Below are 21,912 nucleotides of genomic sequence, written 5' to 3' on the forward strand. Positions count from 1 at the left end.
AGCAATGCATGTTTTTAGATATACCCACCCTTCAGATTTTAGTATCAATCATTTAGGAAAATGTGATGGCATGGAAGTAATTAAAATGCTTACTTATATGTGGTGGGAGAACTTAAGTAAAAATAAAAACTCAGGTGAAGACTTACTTTTTCATTATCTTGTTCCGTTTAGCCTGGGAGAAAGTCTCCAGTTGAAGGGATTCATGAGTAAGAAAGGCTACTGCCAAATGGAAGTAATTATTCCATAACTATGGGAGTATAGAGGAGAGAGAGACAGAAATCAGATCACACTAATCGTAAAATAAGATGAAATCATACAATGACATGTAAGATAGGAGAGTCATTAAAATGTATACTCTCAAAACATCTGCTCCAACAAGAACTTGAAAAGTTCTTGGACTGCTGGATCTAAATGTGCTTCTGAATCTTTAAGGACTGACTTCATGTAATATGTTAAGCAATGGTTGAACTCAACAAACTATGATGTATTCAACAAATTTTAGTTTAGTGCGATATGTCCATCAGCCCAGATATTACATATCGACTCCTCTGCTCTTACAATTATTGGAGAGGCAAGGTATCCTAGAAGAAAAAACACTGAATTTGACAACCAGGTGTCAGGCAGGAAGATACAGGAGCACTTGTTAAGTTCCACTTAAGCTGATATATTTCTCATGCCTATATACAAGGATCTAGTTGACTAATGGTCAGTATTAAATTGGTGCTAGATAAGAATTAACAAAATTCAAGAGGGGTTGGACTTAAGCCACTTGTGGGAACCTAAGAACTTTAGTCGCTGCTTCTCTTTCTCCTACACTAGGGTTTTAATTATTCACTACGCCTTGAAGCATGTAAGAATGATCTTGACACAATCTGCATTGGCCTAAATCGGAGATAAGCAATCTGAAATCCAAGTGTTTTATGGAATCTTCTGAAACGTTTTTTCTTCTCTCCAATCACTGTAATCATAATGCAATTGTTAATATGAGGTGAGAACTACCCAGATGCTCTACAGCAGGGGTCCCCAATCCCCAGTCCGTGGGCTGGTTTCGGGCCGCAGCATGCCAACAACCAGTCCGCACAAACAAGCAAAGCCCCATCCACAGGATGCAGGCAGCACACAAAGCCATGCACTCTCTGGTCCGCGGAAAAACTTTTCTCCACAAAACTGGTCCCTGGTGCCTAAAAGGTTGGGGACATCCGCTCTATAGGTAGTATTCAACTTATAACCAGTCACATAGTGACTATTCAAAGTTACAACAAACCACACTTGGGGGGTACTTACAATGAGGTTCCAAAGCTTCTGATGCCACCCCTCCCAATGTAGTCATGTGTCTGCACACTGAATGCTCAGCCATCAGCCTGCATTTACAGCTGTTTGCAGTGTCCCGTGGTCAAATGACCACATTGTATGGTGGTTTGGCCAAAAAAATGGGCATTTTGGCAAAATCGGTCCCTAACAAAGCATTGATTCATTTTAACGCTTAACAACTGCTGCAAAAAAAAAAAAAGATCAGTCACGTAAGTGATCTGATTTATGACTTTCATGACTTATCACTACCGATGGGGAAACTCCATTACAATTGTAAGTCAAGGTCTATGTGTAGAATAAGATTTCAATGCACTGTAGCTAAGAGACAAAGGAATGCCTTAAGTGTTTCAGTGTTTAAGGGAGAAGAAAATCTGACATGTTATATGGCCCCACCTACCATGATTTCTGATGCCTTATAAATGTTAAAGAGGAACCCTCGGCTATCTCTCGACTTCTCCAAGCAAATTCTCGAATTTGATAGTTTTTTTTTAAATTAAAAAATGTGCTTTCTTATTTCAATTAACGAGGATGTCTGTTTTTTTTACAAATTTGGCAAACTATAAAGACTCACCTCCCAGATAACCACCAGGCCCTATGTGATTAAAGAGAGATGATGTCTTCCCTTACCTGGAGCTCAAAGCTTGCCTGATCCAAAAAGAAACGGTTGAGCACAGAGGCATACTGATTTATGGCTCGGAGGAAAATTCTGGAAAAATGCAGGGGGAAAAAAAGCCATTAAAAAAAAGAAAAATCAGCTTGGGAAAGAGGCAGAGCCTAAAAGGCCTCCTCATCCCTGTGAAACCGCAGGAAGTGCCTGCTGTGCATTCACAAGTTCTTTGGCGTAATTTGTATTTTTACTGCTCATAAAGCAACGGTGCCAATTTCCATACATATGTCTGTATTCTCAAACTGAAAGGTTTTGATTTAGAAGGTTCTAAGCAACCACAGTCAAGAGAATTTACAAGTTAGCAAGCTACTAAAGATGGAGAAATAAAACAACCATGAATAGCTGAGCAATGCAGAAGAGATTCTCTCAATCACATTTATTTTTAATCCAGACCAGACTTCAAGAATCCTGAAACAAATGGCCATTGATTTGATACATTGTGCTAAAAAATATGGAAGAAAACCCAAAGAATTGGAGGAAAAATAATATTCTGGGTTACAGATAATAAGACTTTTTTTTACCTGCTCTGCATCATATTCATCACCATCCAGTCACTTGCATAGACATTTTTCCCAATTAGGTCTTTAAACATGATGAAAGTTTCCATCAGAAAATCCTATGGGGAAGGTAACAAATCAGAATGAAGGAGAGTGACCCAGATTTATATTAGCCTTGAGAAGCTTATAGATCAGCCTTCCAAATATAATGTTCTCCAGATGTTCTTGGACTCTTACTTCCCAGAATTGGCTATACTAACTGGGAATTCTTGGAACTGTCTTCCCAATCCTTCCAGAGATCACCAGGCTATGATGGCTTCGTGTGTTCCCCACCCTCTACCTCCTAGCATTGCCAATAAAAACTTTTTCTTAAAAGTGGTACAAGAGGAAACTTTTTAAATGCACATGTCAGCAACTCAATTAAACCTGACTTTAGTTTCAGTTGGGCCCTACCTATTTTTTGGAGTCAAACCCAAAGTTTTACTACTTCAATGGCAAGTGGGAATCTCATCTTAGACCAGATTGCACTTGATGCCTCAATACTACACTCAAGAAAAAAAAGAAAAGAAACTATAAGAAATACTGTCCAACAACCAGGTTTCCCCCCAAAGATATGCTTACTTTTAAATATACCAAGATAGTTTATACTAATGCAGATGATACCACTCTAATGGCAGAAAGTGAAGAAGAACTAAAGAGCCTCTTGTTGCGGGTGAAGAAGGAGAATGCAAAAGTTGGGTTGAAACTTAACATTAAGAAAACCAAGATAATGGCATCCGGCCCTCTCAATTCCTGGCAAATAGATGGGGAAGAAATGGAGGTAGTGACAGATTTTATTTTCCTGGGCTCCAAGATCACCGCAGATGGGGACTGCAGCCAAGAAATTAAAAGACGCTTGCTCCTGGGGAGGAAAGCCATGGCAAAGCTAGACAGCACACTAAAATGCAGAGACATCACCCTGTCAACAAAAGTGCGTATAGTCAAGGCTATGGTCTTCCCAGTTGCAATTTATGGCAGTGAAAGTTGGACCATAAGAAAGGCTGAACAACAAAGAATTGAGGCCTTTGAACTATGGTGCTGGAGAAGACTCCTGCGAGTCCCTTGGACTGCAAGGTGTTCAAACCGGTCAGTCCTAGAGGAGATCAACCCTGACTGCTCTTTAGAAGGCCAGATCCTGAAGCTAAAACTCAAATACTTTGGCCACCTAATGAGAAGGAAGGACTCACTGGAGAAGAGCCTAATGCTGGGAAAGATTGAGGGCAAGAGAGGAAGGAGATGACAGTGAATGAGGTGGCTGGATGGAGTCACTGAAGCAGTAGGCGTGAGCTTAAATGGACTCCAGAAGATGGTAGAGGACAGGAAGGCCTGGAGGAACATTGGGTCGGACACGACTTCGCAGCTGACAACAAGACGTTTATACCAAGATAGTATGCTCAGTCCTATAAAAATGCCCCCCCCCAAATCCCATAACTATGAGAGCTATCTATGTATATGTACGGCAGAGGCTGGCCTAAAGTTACTCTGGGTTTCATGAGTGAAAATGAACTCAAAGCTTGCCCTAAATAGTCTTAGACTAACCCTTAAACAATATCCTCTTTTTCTCCATCATGCTATGATTTTTTTTCTTTTTCACCTTTTTTTAATTCATGGCTAGACACACATACAAACACTACATATCTAGACAGTTAGGTATTGTTTTAATATTTGTTTCCATTTTCCTTGTTTGCCTTTCAATGAACCTAACGTTTGTTTTTTTCTTCTCTTTAATCATGTCCAATTCTCAGTGATTTCCTTTTCCAAAGCACCAGAAAGCACAATGGTTGGAAACTGAACAAAGAGAGAAGCAACCTGGAATTAAGGAGAAAGTTCCTAACAGTGAGGACAATCAACCAGTGGAACAGCTTGCCTCCAGAAATCGTGGGCGCTCCATCACTGGAGGTTTTTAAGAAGAGGCTAGACCAGGGGTAGGCAACCTCGGCTCTTTTATGACTCATGGACTTCAACTCCCAGAATTCCTGAGCCAGCTTGGCTGGCTCAGGAATTCTGGGAGTTGAAGTCCATGAGTCATAAAAGAGCCAAGGTTGCCTACCCCTGGGCTAGACAGTCACTTGTCTGAGATGGTATAGGTTCTCCTGCTTAAGTGGAGGGGGGGAGAGAAGGCACAGGGTTTCCCGTTTCCAGGGGGTTGGGCTAGAAGACCTCCAAGGTTCCTATGTTATTCTGTTTTTCAGAAGCACTTTGCCATTGCCTCCTTCCTAGGGCTGAGAGGAAGTGGCTGGTCCATGGTCACTCAGCTGGCTTTGTGCCAAAGGTGGGACTAGAATTCACTGTCTCCTGGTTTCTAAGCTGATGTCTTCAACACTAAAGCAAATTAGTGTTGCAAATAGCAGTTCTAGAATTACTGAAAATCAGATAATCATTTCCTTTTGTTGTCAAGGAAAGGGCTTGTTTACACTTTCTCCTCTCTGCCAGAATCCCATGAAAAACAGGTCCTCTCTCCAAATGTGCTACTGGCGTTTTTCTTTCAGAGCTGCTTCTAGAGAGAATGACAGATTTAGGTTTTGCTGTGAAATCCAGAATGGCCTCACCCTCTTGGCAACCTGAAGTTGGAACTTTTATCCTTGCAATTAGGACTTAAGAGTCCAAAGTCTAATCATACTAGATTTTTTCCCCTTAAATATTTCTGTATCATTGTAGCAAGGGTTATTTTTTTTTAAAAAAAATAGTTATTTTACTTTGCTGGTCTCCTTTATCATGCCTTTTTATGGAGTGCAATTAAGAAGGGTCTACAAACTGGAAGATGGTGAAAAATATTGAGATGTAACCATGGGATTGAAGCCATATCTTTTTAATATGCCTTGTGCATACATCATATGAAGAAAGGGATTTGATCACATACAGTCCTCAGGTTACGACTGTAATGGAGCCTGCCCATGATGCTTGTGATTTGTGACTGTCGTAACGCGGGTCATGATGATACTATGACCTTTTCTGCAGTGGTTGCTAAGTGAACACTGCAGTCATTAAGGGGGCAATTGTTTGCTATGGGCATGCTTGTCAGTTGCCACCTTATGCTTGCTTGTGCTTCGCAATGTATGAAATAGTGCCATACATTAATAAAACTATGCCTTTCTCAACCAATGGAGTCAAGGATCATTTCTATTTAGAGGTTTAGGTGGTGGCAGGTCTGACAGCGCTTTTGCTGAAAACCAGAAGTAAATGTCATTGTTTTTGGCAAAGCTGTCTTAAAATGCATGTGACAGCAGGATGCTGCAAACAGTCACAATGCAACTTGTGTGCTGAGTGCCTGGACTGCGGTCACACGACAATGGAGGCAGTCAGCCATCAGAACTTCAATTCCAGGTCAAAAGAACCCACTTCAAAAGGTCACTAAGAAGTAAGCAGTCATAAGTCAAGGGCTACCTTTAATAGCAGTCACCATTTTAATTTTTGGACCTTCTCCTATTGACAAAATCCCTTGTAGGCTGAAAGAACGATTTCCATTCCAATGCACTATTTTCTAGCTATTTTCAAGGTCAGAGCAAAAATAAATCCTACAACGGATACATTAACTACACTCAAGCATTTAATGCAAGGGATAGGTGGCCAGCCTTATCATTAAAGTGCACTTTTTGGGATGGCAGGAGATATTTATATGGATTTCATTTCAAATTTTCAAGGGCCTTCAAATAAACAAGACTTTATGAGATCAAGCAGGAACAGCCAAGACAACCTCAGACATTATAGCTAAGAATGCCACATAAAAGGTCATTTTCATATGAAAAGTACAGCAAGATACATAGCTGGGCATGACTGAAAGACTACAGAAGGAGACATGGCTATGGCTATCTGCTAAAGAAAATAGGATCAAGCATAATTAAATCATCCCTTAAATGATATAATTCTAGTTGAAAAGATGGGAGGCACCATCAAGCTAAGAATGACCAGCTTAATGACATTACCCCAAATTGCTAAGCAGATATGATGTCTGGACCACAAAGGCCAGAATGAAAACATCCATTTGTTTTATACATAGATATAATGTATTGATTATTCAGATTAATATTTCATCACATTTTCCCAAGAGAATCCAAAAAGGGCTCTGCATCAATTCACATAGCTACTAGACTGTGCCTTTGGGAAGACAAAGCAAAATGTGCCTTTAGTCTTCAGATCTTATTATTCAAATCTTTCATTCCCTCTCCCACATCAGAATACATGGTGGGCACATTTACCAAATAACTGTGATGATGGGACTCGTCAACTGGCTACTTGTCACATTTCCTAGATCCGAATATGCTGTCTTACTATCCTGATTCATTGCTGTTAAGAAGGCTTAGTTCAAAATAAACACAAACCGAAAATTAAGCATTATGTTGGTCCCCTGACATTTTAATGATCTAAGAATTCCTATGGGCACCGAACAAATGCTTATACTTGGAAATCAACATCATGCTCAAAGGTACATATTTCACATGCAATATTTCTTTCTTTTTTGAAGAAAAAAAAAGGCAAGGAAGAACAGAAAAACTATTGTCGTGTTGCCTATCCTTTGATGTATTGGTATCTCAAGCTTTTCACAGCCAAGGACCCTCCGTGTGTACTGGAGCACTGCTGCCATCATTTACCAATCAGTGATTCTCAGTCATTCAGTCATGGTTGTCCCAAAAGTACTTTTTCAAAAGGCAACTGAACTTTCTTTGGTTTTTTTTTTCCTTGAAAACGTTTTGCTTCTCATCCAAGAAGCTTCTTCAGTTCTGATCAATGCTGGAGAATGGAAGGATTTGTATTCCTTTATATTCCTGTTTACAACACTGTCCTTTCAGCAGTTCCAAGAAGGTTACACACCTATTTCCACTATTCAGGTGACCCTGAGGGCACCGATAAACCTCCAAGTGGCCTCAACGACTCTCAGAAAGAATGCTAATGACCAGATGACTGCAAGGAATATTCATCCTTCTATTGTGTATCATTCAGTCACAATTAAAGAAGCTTTTGGGATGAGAAGCGAAACATGTTCCAGAAAAAAACCACAAAGTCCAGTTGTCTCTTGAAAAAGCATCTTTGGGATTACCAGTCAGAGAGTGATATGAGTAGCTACTGAAGTTAGGAAAGGCTGCTTACAAGAGAACTATGTGTGAGGTTGGAAGTGACATCTGAGCCCACACGAACAGCAAAGGGTCATCTTTCAAGATGACTGCATAAACCCAACTCCTGGCATCTCTTCCAAAGTTAACTCGTCTCAGTCGTGAATAGGAGCATCCACATCAAAGACGCTTTTGAGTAACACAATCCCTGGCTGTGCAAATTTCGGAATGAAAACCTCAAAAGACATATCTTATACAATCTGAGGGGCCCGAGGACTTGGTTGCAAATCGTTTTACTTAAACACACTAACACACACATGTGCCCACGTACGTGCACGTATACAAAATTGGCATTTCTGGAAGCCCATCCCAAGAGTTCACCATTGCCGGCTTCCCAAAGTGCCATACAGAGGCTTAAAAAAAAAAATACATCTTGGCAAAACTCCATAGCAAAGAACATCACAATTCCGCTTCTTCTTAAGAGCAAGTTAAACAAATGCCAGGCTCCACCAACTGCTGTGCTGGGCAATGGTTACAAATTCTTCCCTGTTACAAAATTGGCCTTAGTTATTCAAGCCTCAAGTCAGCCAAATGCAGATTCACAGTATCCCCAAGAGCAGAATAAGGAGGAAGAAAGACCACCCCCCCACCCAACTGAGCACACCCAGTGCTTAAAGTTCTGATTGCAATAGAAATAGACTGAGGGAAGGAATCCATCCCATCACTTTCAGCCAGAAGCACTAGGAACTGAACCTGCATATAAAGTTGGTGTTCTGCCAGTGGGCCACCAAGTATCTCCCCTGAAGTAACAAAGGAAATCTGGATTACATCAGATTCATAAATCTATTCCAACAGCCTGCAGTACTGCATTCTAACCACTGTGCCACCAGGGCTCCATTTGACTGTTGTGGAGGTCTACAACTGCTCTTCTATAAGATTTGCCCCTAATCAAGGCTCATACATGCCCTGGGGATGCACTACTTCCATTCAGTCATTTTTCTCCTATTTTTCTCTGCCTTCATTTCATTCCCAACATATAACCAATATCAGGGCCTTTTTTGTCATAGAATGGGCTTCCGGCACCTTTTTTTTTTTAATGGAAGAACCCGTTCCTTCTAAGCTGCCAGCAGGAGTACAGGTATGGCTGCATAGCGATTTTGTGGACCCCCAGCAGCCCAATCCAAGCTCCGGAGGCCTGGAAAAAGCCCCTGCCACCCAGATCAATGGCTGCAGAGTGATTTTGTACCCTCCTCCCACGGCCGATCTAGGATCCAGAGGCCTTTTGCAAGCCTGGAAAAGGCCTCTGGAGCCCGGATCAGGCCTCTGGGGGGCCGCAAAATTGCTCTGCGGCCATGGATATCAGCTCCGGAGGCTTGTAAAAGGCCTCAGGAGCCCGGATCAGGCCACTGGGGGGGAGGGGGGTGCAAAATTGCTCTGCGGCCATGGATATGAACTCCGGAGGCTTGCAAAAGGCCTCGTTCCATAAAGGGTTTCGACTGGAGCCGGAGCTGTGCATGAATTCCGGCAACTTTCCCCCCCCCCAAAAAAAAAAGCACTGAGCAAGACAATCCTAAATTGTCCTTAGCTATACTGGTGTTAATCATCCAAGGGCAGACCTCAAGTTATCTCAAAATCTGCTAGGCTTTCTTCGCAATCACCTTGGAGATAAATTAGGGAACTACAATGTCAACGAACAGAAGGAGATAAAGGATCAGAAATGCAGGGAACGGATTTCATGACAGTATATAGTTTCCGGCAAATCCAAGAGTGGCAGATAGCAGTTCAACTCAATGTAGGAGAAAGACCCACCTTGTAGCCCTCCTTTTTGGATCCTTTTGAGATGGAATTAAGGATTTCTCATTACATATGAAGCAATGCAAGCAACCAGAGAGGACTTTGTTTTGCAACTGAATCTGAACTTCCTAAGAAGATGCGATGCATTCAAGAGTTTTTCTGCTCTTTGGGATTCATATCATAAACGTGCCTGTCTACTGTCTATATGACCAAAAATAAACAAATGCTAATAATCATAATAAAGAAAGCACCAATAGTAATTAGGCACCTTGGATTCGATCCCAAACCATCTGAAGCACCACTTAAATGCCATCAGCATTGACAAAATCACCATCAGTCAACAGCAAAAAGCAGCTTCACTTGGAACAGATTTCATTCTCTGACGTTATTTTAACACTGTCAAGCAGCATCTGCCTATCCCAGGTCCTTGGGAAGGACTCAATAGGTGGATAAAAATGGCAAATCCAGTTTGAACATCTGGCTGATTGTACGACGAACCCTAATAATAAAAATTTCAATCAGACTTACAATAAGATCCTGTCTGGTTTTGAAAGTGCTGATGTAGTAATTATAATGGGAATCATCCATCTGTCTTAAGATGGCTGTCATGCAGGATACAAAGCTACCCTGGAAACAAGATGGGGAAAAAACATCCTTTTTTAGTTATGCTTTCCATGAGCCTTAAATATATTATAAGTCTATGTATGTTATGGAATATGCTAAATAAATACATTCATGAACCTTGGAGAAGATGTATACTTTAAGATTGTTCTTGTGGGTTTCTTAAAAGGCAACTAGTTGGCCCTTTTGAAATTTAGGATGGGGACCTTTAGTGATTTATAAGATAATCAGTCTTGAGAGGTTAGTGTTCAATGCCCACAGAAGACATGCTTGGGTAGGAGACAAAATATTCAGCTATAAAATATTCAACTACAACTGTCTAGTACAGACTTGTTAAACCCGTGACCTCACGTGACGTTGCGCAACGTATCATAGCTTTTTCTCGATTGCCGGCAATAGAGTGGGTGTGGTTTTGGGATGATGCATCCAGCCCGCAGGCCGGCAGATTGACACCGCTGGGACTCTAGTAGCTGACCCTATATATCAATATATTCTTTTTTTAAAAAGTTACAATTATTTTCTAACTTTTGTTTTTCCAACAAAAGGAAAAAACACCACAGGATTTTGGTCCCGCTCATTCCAGAAATGTGATGACAGTGTCTATCTTCCCTTCTGTTGCCTCCAGGCAATGAAGGAAGAAGATGAGATAAAGAAGGTCTTCCATCTCTGGTCTATGTAAAAAAATCCTCATGTTTAGGCCTGGGGAAAAGGCAATGCCTCTGTGCCATTTGATAGATTGACCATCAAGTGTCAAGGGGTGGAAGAAAGACCCCTCTCTAATGTGCCAGCTCATCTGAAGAATCTATGGGTGGACTCCTATGAGAAGTCTCCAAACAAGGGACATGTACCCCCAAAGTCGTGAGACAATAAATCGAGCACAGAAGAATGTAGGAAATTGCTCTCACAATGTGAGTAGATTGTCTTCCCATTCCAATCACGGTCCGGTTTATCCTCCTCAGAAGTCGCTCCATTATCAACTGGATGTGATCTGCCGTTGGACCCTGAAGGAACCAAAGAAATGGAAAGCAAGGGAGATGGGATCCTATCACAAGGATTTTTACAACCTTGTCACAAGAGGTTCTGTCAAAGTTCTAGGGCTGCAAGATTACCCCCCACATTTTATGCAATTAGATTGAAAAGGCAAGGGAGAAATTCCCTTCTCTGTATGTCTCTTTCTTTGCCATTCCCAATTTGGCAAACAAATCCTTCTCTATTCCATGATGAATTCTTTTCAGAACAAGATTTTTCCCCAGGATAGCCTATAAAACTCTTGTGGTGTCATTGAGACCAAATTACTCTGTGCTTAATTTTGGTTATTTTTGTCTTTTCTGAATATTCTATAGACTTCCCCCCCCGCATTGACTAGGGAGCTACACAGTGAGAGAAGATATATAATTGTATGATTATATGTAAACATATTCCAGCTGTTTGCCATCTTGTCTAACCTTTCCCTTGCTACTAAATTTTTTAACAGAGTCCTCTTTCAATTTTCAGTTCCGTACAATTTTCAGAGTTCAAAAGCCTGCCTCAAAACATCATATCTAAACTATCTGTTACATGAGAAAGCTTTATGTTTCTTGAATTGATTTTTTTTTGTAAATGCTGAAATTAAAAAAGAGAGAGAAGCAATGACAGTCAAAATTGTGGAGTGGCGGAGAGGGTTTTTAAAAACACTTATATCTGTGCTATCCTTCTGATAAAAACTGCCTGCTGAAGCAACAGACTAAAAATATCAAATACCCTTCATGACATAGACATAGCTTTTCCTTGGAAAGTAATATGTCAACCTTATGTATATTTTGATGTGAAAAATATACATCTGAAAAGACTAGAGCTGCAAACTAGAAGTCAGCAGTACATCTGGAAGAAGCACAGACTGGTTCAGTTTTTATTAAAATTAAACCACATCCATCCATCCATCCATCCATCCATCCATCCATCCATCCATCCATCCTGCAACAGTTCATTTTAATTTCCAAAGCAGCTGCTCTACAAAGTTGTAGGATGGAAGCAAAAAACAGGTACTTACCACCTCTTTCCTATCAAGTACCTCAAGAATATTGCTAAGCAACTGTGAGCAGGCTTCATGGTCCGGTTTGTGAGAATTATCATCCAGTTGTCCACTTAGCTGGTCTACCAGCAGGGGGAGAAGAATGTCACGGCATTCTGGGACACAGAATGAAGAAAAAATATAGAAACGAGTCAACACATCTGACTGTGCTTGAAATGAGTCAGGTATTGATTTCCATTTTTTAAAAAAAAAACAACTCCAAAAACAGAATCAACATTTTGTCCCTAAATCAGGAATAGAGGAAAAACGTAGATCTCCAAAAGGTACAGAGTTGTAATTCTGAACATCCTAATGATATGGAAAGCTATATTTGCTCCTCCACTTACACCACTTAGAGTGCCAGGTAAACAGACAAGGAAAGAGTGCAATCTTCAAGTGTCAGTCAGGAGCGCCACAGACTTCAGCTGCCTACACTGGCTTATCTAGGGCCCATGGTAGAAGATGCCTTTATGACATGAGCTTGCTCCACTGAGTTTTGTAGAGCAATTGGCATTTTGTGGGTTCAGTACACCGTTGGTACACTGAAAATGAGAACGAGAAAGAGGAAAAAGAGAACAAGACCTAACTCACCAGACTGACGAAAGAGGTCACTGTCCACAATCTTGGTCATACAATTGAGCTTCTGACGGACAAGCTGATTATCAGGGATGCTTTGAATAAATTTGCTAAAAAGGACACTGAAATAGATTCAGGGAAAGGGGGTAGAAAGAATACTTTATTCCATTAATATTTTGGAATTAACTGGTTTACTCTATAGTTTTAGAAAGCAGCCCCCCGACACACCTGTAAAATAACTCTCCAGGGTAATGTAATGGAATAACATATGCATCATGGTATTGTCACACAAACGGTGAAATTAAGTAATCATGTCATGATACCTGATGTAAATAGGTTGTTGTTGTTGTTCAGTCACTAAGTCTGACTCTTAGCGACCTCATGGACCATAGCACACCAGATCCCCTGTCCTCCAGCATTTGCCCAAATTCATATTCATTGTGTTGATGACACTATTTAACCATCTCATTTTCTGCCATCCCCTTTTCCTTTTGCCTTTAATCTTTCCCAACATCAGGGTCTTGTCCAAAGAGTCCTCTCTTCTCATTTGGTGGCCAAAATATGTAAGTTGTATCATTTGCACCATGATGTCATGGTGCACTTGTCATTTGTTTCTCTCCCTATGGATGCCCTTGTTCATAGGGATTCCTTAACCAAACATCATGGGTTAATCTTATTTTCCCATTTCCAAAACTTTGTGCCAATCCCCTCCAGTCAGAAAAGAAAAATGCAATACGGTGCAACCATTATTGTGAGCTTTTTGCAGCAACTCATTTAATTTGATATCAAGGTGCTGTAATGACCTATAAAGCCCTAAATGGCTTGGGTCCGGACTATCTAAGGGAACACCTGCTGCCGGCATCATCTTTCCATCGTCCTGTGCGCTCCCACAGGGAGGACCTTCTCAGGGTACCACCGGGTAATGAATGCCAGTGGGTTATTCCCAGGGGAAGGGCGTTCTTTGTGGGTGCGCCTGCCCTATGGAACCAACTACCTACGGAACTTAGGACTGACCCCGACCTTCGCTCATTTCGCCGGGACCTGAAAACTTGGCTCTTCGAGCTGTTTGGCCCAGACTGAGGGGTTTTTAATTTTAATTGGGTTTTAGATTTACTTTTGGGGCTTGAATTTAATTAATTGTTTTAATTGATCTTAATTTTTGTATTTCATGGTTTTAACTGCCCTGTAAACCGCCCTGAGTCCTACGGGAATAGGGCGGTATACAAATTCAATAAATAAATAAATAAATACTTGTCATCGATAAAGGATAAGAAATATGGTACCTCAGTTCCACTGGATCAAAGACTAGTTTGACATCATTAATAATGTTTGGCAAATACTTCAAGGCAGCACCCTGGAAGAGGCAAAAAGGAAGGCATATTAAAATTGACTTTTCATGCTAAAGATCTTAACAGAAGATTACCTACGTGTGTGAACTTTTCTACCACGTGGACCCAGATGAGAATTCTATGAAGTCAAAAGTTTCTATTCTCTAAAACCTGGGCCTGCCTTTCTGAACCTGGTGTCCTCAAATATGTTGAAACCTCAACCCTCACAACTTCCAGCAGTATGGTTCTGCCAACTGAGAATTCTGAGACTTGATTAAGAAATTGTACATTTTTTAAAATTAAATTTAAAAATGGAAGATGAACGAAAGTGAAAGGAACAATGATAACGTGGGCAAAAAAAATTTGGGCACAATGTAGAATTAGAAAAATGGCAAAGCCTTTGGGACATAAATTATAAAGTGACAATGGCAACTGCTTATAAATAAAATTTATATAAACTGTTTTATAGATGGCACCTACCACCAGTGAGATTAGCAAAAATGTTTAAAAACATGTCCAGTAACTGTTGGAAGTGCAATCAAAAACCAGTTCACTTTTTCCATGCATCCTAACCTGCTGCCTGAAGCATCTCCCCTTTTCCTTCTCCCCAAGAACAGAGCTATCCCTGCCAGAATAAATTCAGACAAATGGTTTTCGACCCACCTTGATTTTGACAGCTTCTTCAAGTGGTCTATCCATGAGGACGTTAAAGGAGAGGAATAGCTTGCGAATGGCATTGTTAAACTCATCCCCATCTTCGCTTTTGCCATAAAATCTGCAAAAAAAAAAAAAGTAAGGAAAGTATGATGAGCATGGCTTTTGAAATTCTTTTCAACCCCTTTACCAGCAGAGGTTAAATGTTTCTCAGTGTAACTGAACCTGGAAGAATAGGGCAGGCTGGGTCACATGAGGGAATGGGATTTAGAATAGGACAGTTATTAACATCCGAACTGCAGTTCAACTGCCTTCTCCATAGGGATACACTAAGGGAATTAGGGGTGCAACAGTGGGTGTAAACCCTCCCCCTTTGTAGATTTCAGGTTAATCTGGTCTACTTTTTGATCTTGATTCTTCTTTTCCTGGTTTCTTTCCATGCCAGATTCGATCTTATTCTAGTCACGTTTTGGGAAATTATGCTGATACAGAGATAGAGTATCATTTATAATTTATAAATGTGCCAACCCCTAGGTTGGCAGATTTTAAGAGTAAGAATATCTACTTTCAGGTCACAGCTATTTATTTCTGCACTGCTCATTTATTTTAGTTGCCAGCATCTTGAGGCTGAAAGTGATGGAAATTTGAAAGCGTGATTTAAAAAAAATCCCTAAAGTACCTCCTCAGTCTCTGCAGCTGTAGCCATTCAATGGCGATATATTAAATAAAATCCTGCCCTTTCAATGATAGCCAAAATCACTTGTTTTAAGCAACTAATGATAGGACTGGCCCTCATAACACCCCAATTCATGCTGAACCATTCTGTGTTTTCTATGCCTCCCATTTTTTTATGTTAACCATGCACTGTCCAGCCTACTTTTAGACCCAAAGCAATAATGGTAATAAGAAAAGTTGTTAAAACGAATGGTAAAATCAAATTTGGCACAAAATTCTCGTCCTTCAGGGATCCAGCGTGCATTTTGCCATTTGCACAATGTAGTCAGAGCATCCAAATTAATGGCGTGTGCGTGCAGTGGCCTAGCAGTTAAGACTCTGGGCTTGTCGACTGGAAGGTTGGCAGTTCAAGACCCAAGCACCATGTGATGGTTGAGCTCCTGTTCTTGTCCCAGCTCCTGCCCACCTAGCAGTTTGAAAGTATGCAAATATAAGTAGATAAATAGGTACCACTTCGGTGGGAAGGTAACAGCATTCCATGCTCCTTTGGTGTACAGTCATGCTGCCCACATGACTATGGAAATATCTTCAGACAACGATGGCTCCCTCAGCTAAGAAACGGAGATGAGCAACGCCCCCTAGAGTCAGACACAACTGGACAGAGGAAACCTTTACCTTTTCTACCTTTCTATTCAAATTAATAATGGTTGTCTTAGCTGAAAGGGAACACTTGAATGGAGCCTGTCTAGTTATTGTTTTCTCACTTACCCTAGGTAAAGAACTCTAGATTGTACTATGAACCTGAAGAGGTACTTCAAAGCTTTCAGAGCAGCAAAAAGCAAATCTGTCTTAGTAGAATCATCTGCATTTCCAACATAGAAATTCAAAACCTTGGTAAGTTTTCTAATGAGAGAGAGAGAGAAAAAAAAATATAAATTCAGGTTTAGAATTTAGCTACTTTTTCTCCCCTCCTTGGCACTACCCTGGATCAGTGGTGGGATTCAAATATGTGAACAACTGGTTCTCGGTGTGGATGCTTCTGGAAGTCCATTCTGGGCCTGGGCAACAAAAAATTAGTTACTGGCTCTGCCAAACTGGTGCAAAATGGCTGAATCCCACCACTGACTAGAACTCACAGTCTCCTGGTGATTGGACCAAATTCACCCAGCTGACTTTCATTCCTAGCACAGGACTAGAACCAGTGGTGGGATTCAAATATGTGAACAACCAGTCTTCTGTGTGGATACCGCTTCCGGAAGTCCATTCTGGGCCTGGGCAACAAAAAATTAGCTACCAGTTCTGCCGAAGTGTTGCAAAACAGCTGAATACCACCACTGCCCTGGGTCCATTTTACCTACAAGACTAGATAGATTGCAGGCAAATAATCACAATCTTCTCACCAGGCAGGCAAGTCACCACGTGGAACTCAAACTAGAACATCAAAAAATATTTATTTGCCAGAGGGAGAATCAAGCTTTTTGGGGAGTGCTTTTCACAGGGTGCAGGTCTTCAAAAAGGCATGAAGCAAGGGTGCCGCAAAGTAATGCTTGTACTTCCATCACTTCTTTACTTTTGGGATTTATTCTCTTTCTTACCTTTCTATCCCAAAGGGCATGCAAAGTGGGGGACACAAGGATCAGAAGAATTTAAACAAAAGTGGTTTGCTCACCGTAAGTAAGATTACTTTGCATTCAGTGTGAATGCATTTGTAACAGAACCTTCACCTGTAAGAACATTATAACTTATTTATCAAGAGCCTAGAAGAATGGTAAGCACCAAATGACTCTAGCTGGGGTACAAAATATAGCCATTCACAAAACACTATACTTACACATAGGCCAAGGTGGCGCTAAAGTGTTTATAAATGTAGGTTTCCAGTACTGGATTAAAATGCTGAAACTTGATATCTCCAATCAGGGAAATAATAAATACCTAATTAAAACAAGAAATTTTTTTAAAAATTCATAAATGGTTTGACCTAGCAAAACAGGCATGCTATATTTGATTTTTGTTTTTCTCTTTCCTCCTTTCTAAACTGCTTGAAGCAGCTGGATTCAGGATTATCTAGGGGTTCCTGTAATTCTCCATTGGTGCCCCGAGCAACAGTAACACTCAGAAATCCAGTGTGCAAAGAGAAAGCTGTCTTAACTTGTTGCAATATGTGTCTTGAGGCACAGTTCTCATGCCTAAACAATGTTGGTGTGGTTGCACAATACCAAGTGTGAGCATTATACAAGTGGGGAACAATCCCTCTTTCCCAATAATACTCTTTGAGAGTTTAATCTATCCATTTTTTTTACTATACTTTCATGATTGTGCATCATCATCATCACCATCATCTAGATTTTATTTATTTATTTATTTAGATTTATATACCGCCCTTTCCCAAAGGACTCAGGGTGGTTTACAGGATATTTAAAAGAAAATCAATACAAAAGTTAAAACAAATTTAAAAAGATTAAATGAAACCCTGAGAGAAAATAAAAAACCCAGTTAAAATTAAAATTAAAAATTCTCAGCCTGGGCCAGAGAGCTCGAAGAGCCAGGTCTTCAGGTCCCGGCAGAATGAACGGAGGTTGGGGGCAGTCCTAAGCTCCACTGGCAGCTGGTTCCAAAGGGCAGGTGCCCCCACTGAGAAGGCCCTTATCCCTGGGTGTCGTCCGCCGGCAATCTCTTACCGGTGGCACCCTGAGAAGACCCTCCCTGTGGGAGCGCACAAGACAAAGGGAGCTTGATGCCGGCAGCAGGTGTTCCCTCAGATATCCCGGACCCAAGCCATGTAGGGCTTTATAGGTCATCACCAGCACCTTGAATCTCACCCGAAGGGCAACCTTTTATATATCCCACCTTTTCTCCAGGCAGCTTATATGGATGAGGGTGGAATGGATTGGCCCCACATTGTAGCTCAAGAAAGTATAAGTTCCTGATTTGTTAGTGATGTCCTTCATAAATCCATCCTCAAATTACTGATAGGTGGTTCAAATACACATAATACTAAAGTCTCTTAATTGTTCACTTGAGGATGCATAAAAATTCAGAGATTGGGTCACATTAATAGAACTTTTTCAACCTAAACCAGGTTAGCTAGGAAATTCTGGGAGTTGAAGGCCACACATCTTAAGAGTGAGAAACACCGAGATGGGCAGTGTAGTGAAGTGGCTGGGATATTGGATTTGAACAAATGAGCTCTAGATTCTTTTGGCCTCATCTCTCTGCCTATCAATTCAATTTCACATCGTTTCTTTTAATGGCAAATTTGTTTTCATGGCCTAAAATTAGGGAAAAACCTGATGTGTAGTGGCCTTGATTGTCTATCAATGAAAAACATCAATAAAAATAAAGTATCTGTTAAAGCAAACACTTAATTTCGGGGATGATAAGGAAAGGGATTAGGCCAAATGTCTGAATCTACACTACGCTACTATTGGTTAATAAAGACATGGTGAGAGGCATCCAGATAGATGGGAAACTTACCAATGCATCAAATACAAGAAAATCGTAGGACTCATTGTCAGACATCTCCATCATTATACTGAATAGCGCATCAAGTGTATCTTGCAGAAACTAGAAAAAGGAATAAGAAGGAAGATGAAGATAAAGAAAAGATGCAAGTTACCTGCTGGAATTCTTGCCTTATCTCTTCAATCTTTTTCCTAATCAATTTTATTAATTTGAGTACAGGGAGTATTGTTCTTTGCCTTTTTTCCAGTCATGATTGTTATTAGAGAAACTTCACATCAATACTAAAAAAAAAAGTCTGGTGTTTTGATACTAGTAACACAGATAAAATTTGTGGGATGAAAATAGGCTTGGGCAAGAAAAATACTACATTTCTCCTCCAAACCAAGAGAGTACTTAGTTTCCTCTTGTGCTCCCAAAATATGTTAAATGGGACCCTGGTCCTTACAGACTTGCCCATCCCAAAGGTTTGCTCCCATGTGGCCCCTTTGTACCTTAACAATTTCTCCTCCTTCCACGTCCATCAGCTTCTTCAGGTTTTGTCCTATATTCTGAGAGTTTGAACGCCAATTCAACAATCCTAGCAAGTCAACTGTCAAAAACAAAGGAGTAAAAAGTCAGACCACAATAAGCAATAGGTATCTGAGTTCCAGCAATGATCTTATTTAATAAGAAGTACCCACGAGAGACTTGTTTTCTCACATTGAACAGCATTTTTGGAAAAGAGATACGTAGTTTAGTACTGGAAATGAGAATTTGCTTTTCTGAAAATCATCCCTTTGGATTGTTTTAGAACAAGCAAGTTTCTAGGTTTGGGGGGATTGAGAGGATAGGCATGAGGGTAACCAGGGAAGATTAAGTCAAGTCTCAGAAGACAAAGAGTGACACAGACTTTCGGTATATACTCAGAAGATAGACATAGCTGAATATCCTACAAACTGCAAAGGATTCTTCCCTCTGTCTGAATAAGAAAGAAGTTAAAAAGTGCTCCAAGACAGTCTCTTTGCAACATCCTATGCTTTATAACATGCTGGAAAATGAAAATTAGGGATGCCTTGGCCAAGCTAGGAATGCTGTACATAGCTCCCAACCTGATGGTGGTACAATTTCTGCAAAATTCCCTGTGTGTCTATAATTTAAACAAGGATTATTCAATAATCTTAAAGGACTAACAAAAAGTCCTTTGCTATCCTTCTAGACTAACAAAAAGTAGATCATTGCACAGCACAACACTAAAAATTAAATTAGCTGCCACAAGGTGCAGTGGTGGTCACTGCTTCGAAAGTCGTATGGCCAGAATTACAGAAAATACACCGAGCAGTGGCTACACCCAATTTTATGACCAGTGGTTTCATGGGATAGTTCAAGTTGTCCAATCACAACCTGCCTACTACTTTTCCAATTTGCCCACAGCTCAACCTACCATTCTGTGTCAGTTTTGTCGAGCAGATGAGTGTTGCAATCTGAAAGCTGTCCTTGGTACTATCTTTATTGAGAGTAAAATTGGTCATGTGTTGCTTGGATGCAACTACATCTCTGTCTTCTGCCTCCATCTTGGTGCTGGGAAGTGTCAAGTAAAACTTAGCATCTTCCATTTTTTTGTTCTCACCCTGACAACAGGAAACAAGGGACACCAAAAACAGTATTAATTATTAACAGTATTGGGTATTAATCATTAATAATCCAGCATCAACTGTTTGTTCTAAGGCAGAAGAATGTAAGAAAGTGTGTCATGGTTTATTTTACGTATACCCAATCCAGGGGCTCCGAAACTCAAGAGAACCAACACAAACACATGGGTCATAACACACACACACACACACACACACACACACACACACACACACACACGTACTCAAGACGAGTACATACTGTTCACTACTCCACTCTTTCTCATTCTTACTACACCAGCAGTTACTCCTCCAACTACTACTTCTTATGAATCCTACTGCTGGAGGGTAGTTTTTCTTTCTATCTCCTGTTAGGCTGCTTCAAGCTATTTTATGAACACATACACACCTTCTGCTCACTCTCCCAAACCCTAACACCATCACAACAATTTTTATAGCCACACTTTTTTGGACTGTCTAGGAAGAGGTCTTAAATGGATAGGGTATCAGCAGCCCAGGTGCCAGCTATTTTATAGGGCAGCCTGTCTCTCAGAAAGAGGTTTGAATGGATCAAAGAATCAAGATCTTCTAAAATAAGTAAGCAAGTAAATAAACAAATAGAACCATACCTTGTAGACTATTAAATTATGCCTGCCATCCTGCAGAGTGGTACCATCTACATTCATCAGCTTCAGAAAGGCCGTCCCAAAAGCCCGTTCGGATTTATCTCTTGCTGCAGAGAAACAAACATTAGTAGAAATCTCCTGCTAGTGCTTCCCCCCCCTCCCACTATATAATGCACCCGACAATTTTATGGCAGATATTTTCTCACGTACAAAAGGCATTAGGGCAGTGGTGAGGATTATATTTTCCTCTACATGAAGCTACAAAACCGTATTGTAGTCTGCTGCAGTTTAGGTAATTTCTAAAATGCTTTTGCACTGTCTCTTTGCAAAACTCATCATACACATTTATGCATCTGTATTTATTTAATTTAGGAATGACATGGTGACTCAGTGGTTAACATGCTGGGTTGTTGGCAGGAAAGCCGGCAGCTCTGGTTCGAGACCCGAGCATCACATGACAGGTGAGCTCCCGTCCTCGTTCCAGCTCCTGCCAACCTAGCAATTCGAAAGCATGCAAATGCAAGTAGATAAATAGGTATCACTATGGTGGGAAGGTAACAATGTTCCGTTGATGTCATGTTGGCCACATGACTGCAGAAAGGTCTTTGGACAGCGCTGTCTCAATGGCCCTGAAATGGAGATGAGCATCACCCCACTAAAATCGGCAATGACTAGCTGAGTAACCTCAGGGATTCCTTTACCTTTTATTTATTTAATTTAGATTTTTTTTTCCTTTTGTGCAGGAGCTCAGACTAGCAATTGTGGCTAGTGGATATCCTCGTCTCACTGGATTATTGCTTTTTCTGATATGATGTTTATTTATCCGAACCTCTAAATACTTCTCTCCTGTGTGGATAAATACTATTTTGGTTGCACCAAGGAAAGGTGTTTGCAATTTGAATGCCAAAAATAGAAGGGTTGATGCTGTAAGGCTTCTATTCAAAGACAGTTTTGATA

General features: G+C 40.6%; 1 protein-coding gene across 1 annotated transcript in view; it reads right to left on the minus strand.

The window, feature by feature from the left end:
* DOCK5 (dedicator of cytokinesis 5) overlaps positions 1-21,912 on the minus strand; it is a 107,443-nt gene that overhangs the window by 30,105 nt on the left and 55,426 nt on the right. Inside the window, exons 17-31 of the mRNA XM_081334055.1 lie at positions 20,959-21,062; positions 20,143-20,329; positions 19,214-19,311; positions 18,735-18,824; positions 17,092-17,192; positions 16,029-16,163; positions 14,595-14,706; positions 13,887-13,957; positions 12,619-12,725; positions 12,007-12,143; positions 10,883-10,978; positions 9,885-9,983; positions 2,500-2,594; positions 1,939-2,017; positions 147-247 (exon numbers count right to left, since the gene is read on the minus strand). Of these exons, the coding sequence (XP_081190181.1) occupies positions 147-247; positions 1,939-2,017; positions 2,500-2,594; positions 9,885-9,983; positions 10,883-10,978; positions 12,007-12,143; positions 12,619-12,725; positions 13,887-13,957; positions 14,595-14,706; positions 16,029-16,163; positions 17,092-17,192; positions 18,735-18,824; positions 19,214-19,311; positions 20,143-20,329; positions 20,959-21,062 (1,612 nt within the window). The remainder of the gene's footprint in view (positions 1-146; positions 248-1,938; positions 2,018-2,499; positions 2,595-9,884; positions 9,984-10,882; positions 10,979-12,006; positions 12,144-12,618; positions 12,726-13,886; positions 13,958-14,594; positions 14,707-16,028; positions 16,164-17,091; positions 17,193-18,734; positions 18,825-19,213; positions 19,312-20,142; positions 20,330-20,958; positions 21,063-21,912) is intronic.

This window comes from Vipera berus (genome assembly GCF_964194415.1).
Source record: "Vipera berus genome assembly, chromosome: 8".
NCBI classification, from domain to species: domain Eukaryota; kingdom Metazoa; phylum Chordata; class Lepidosauria; order Squamata; family Viperidae; genus Vipera; species Vipera berus.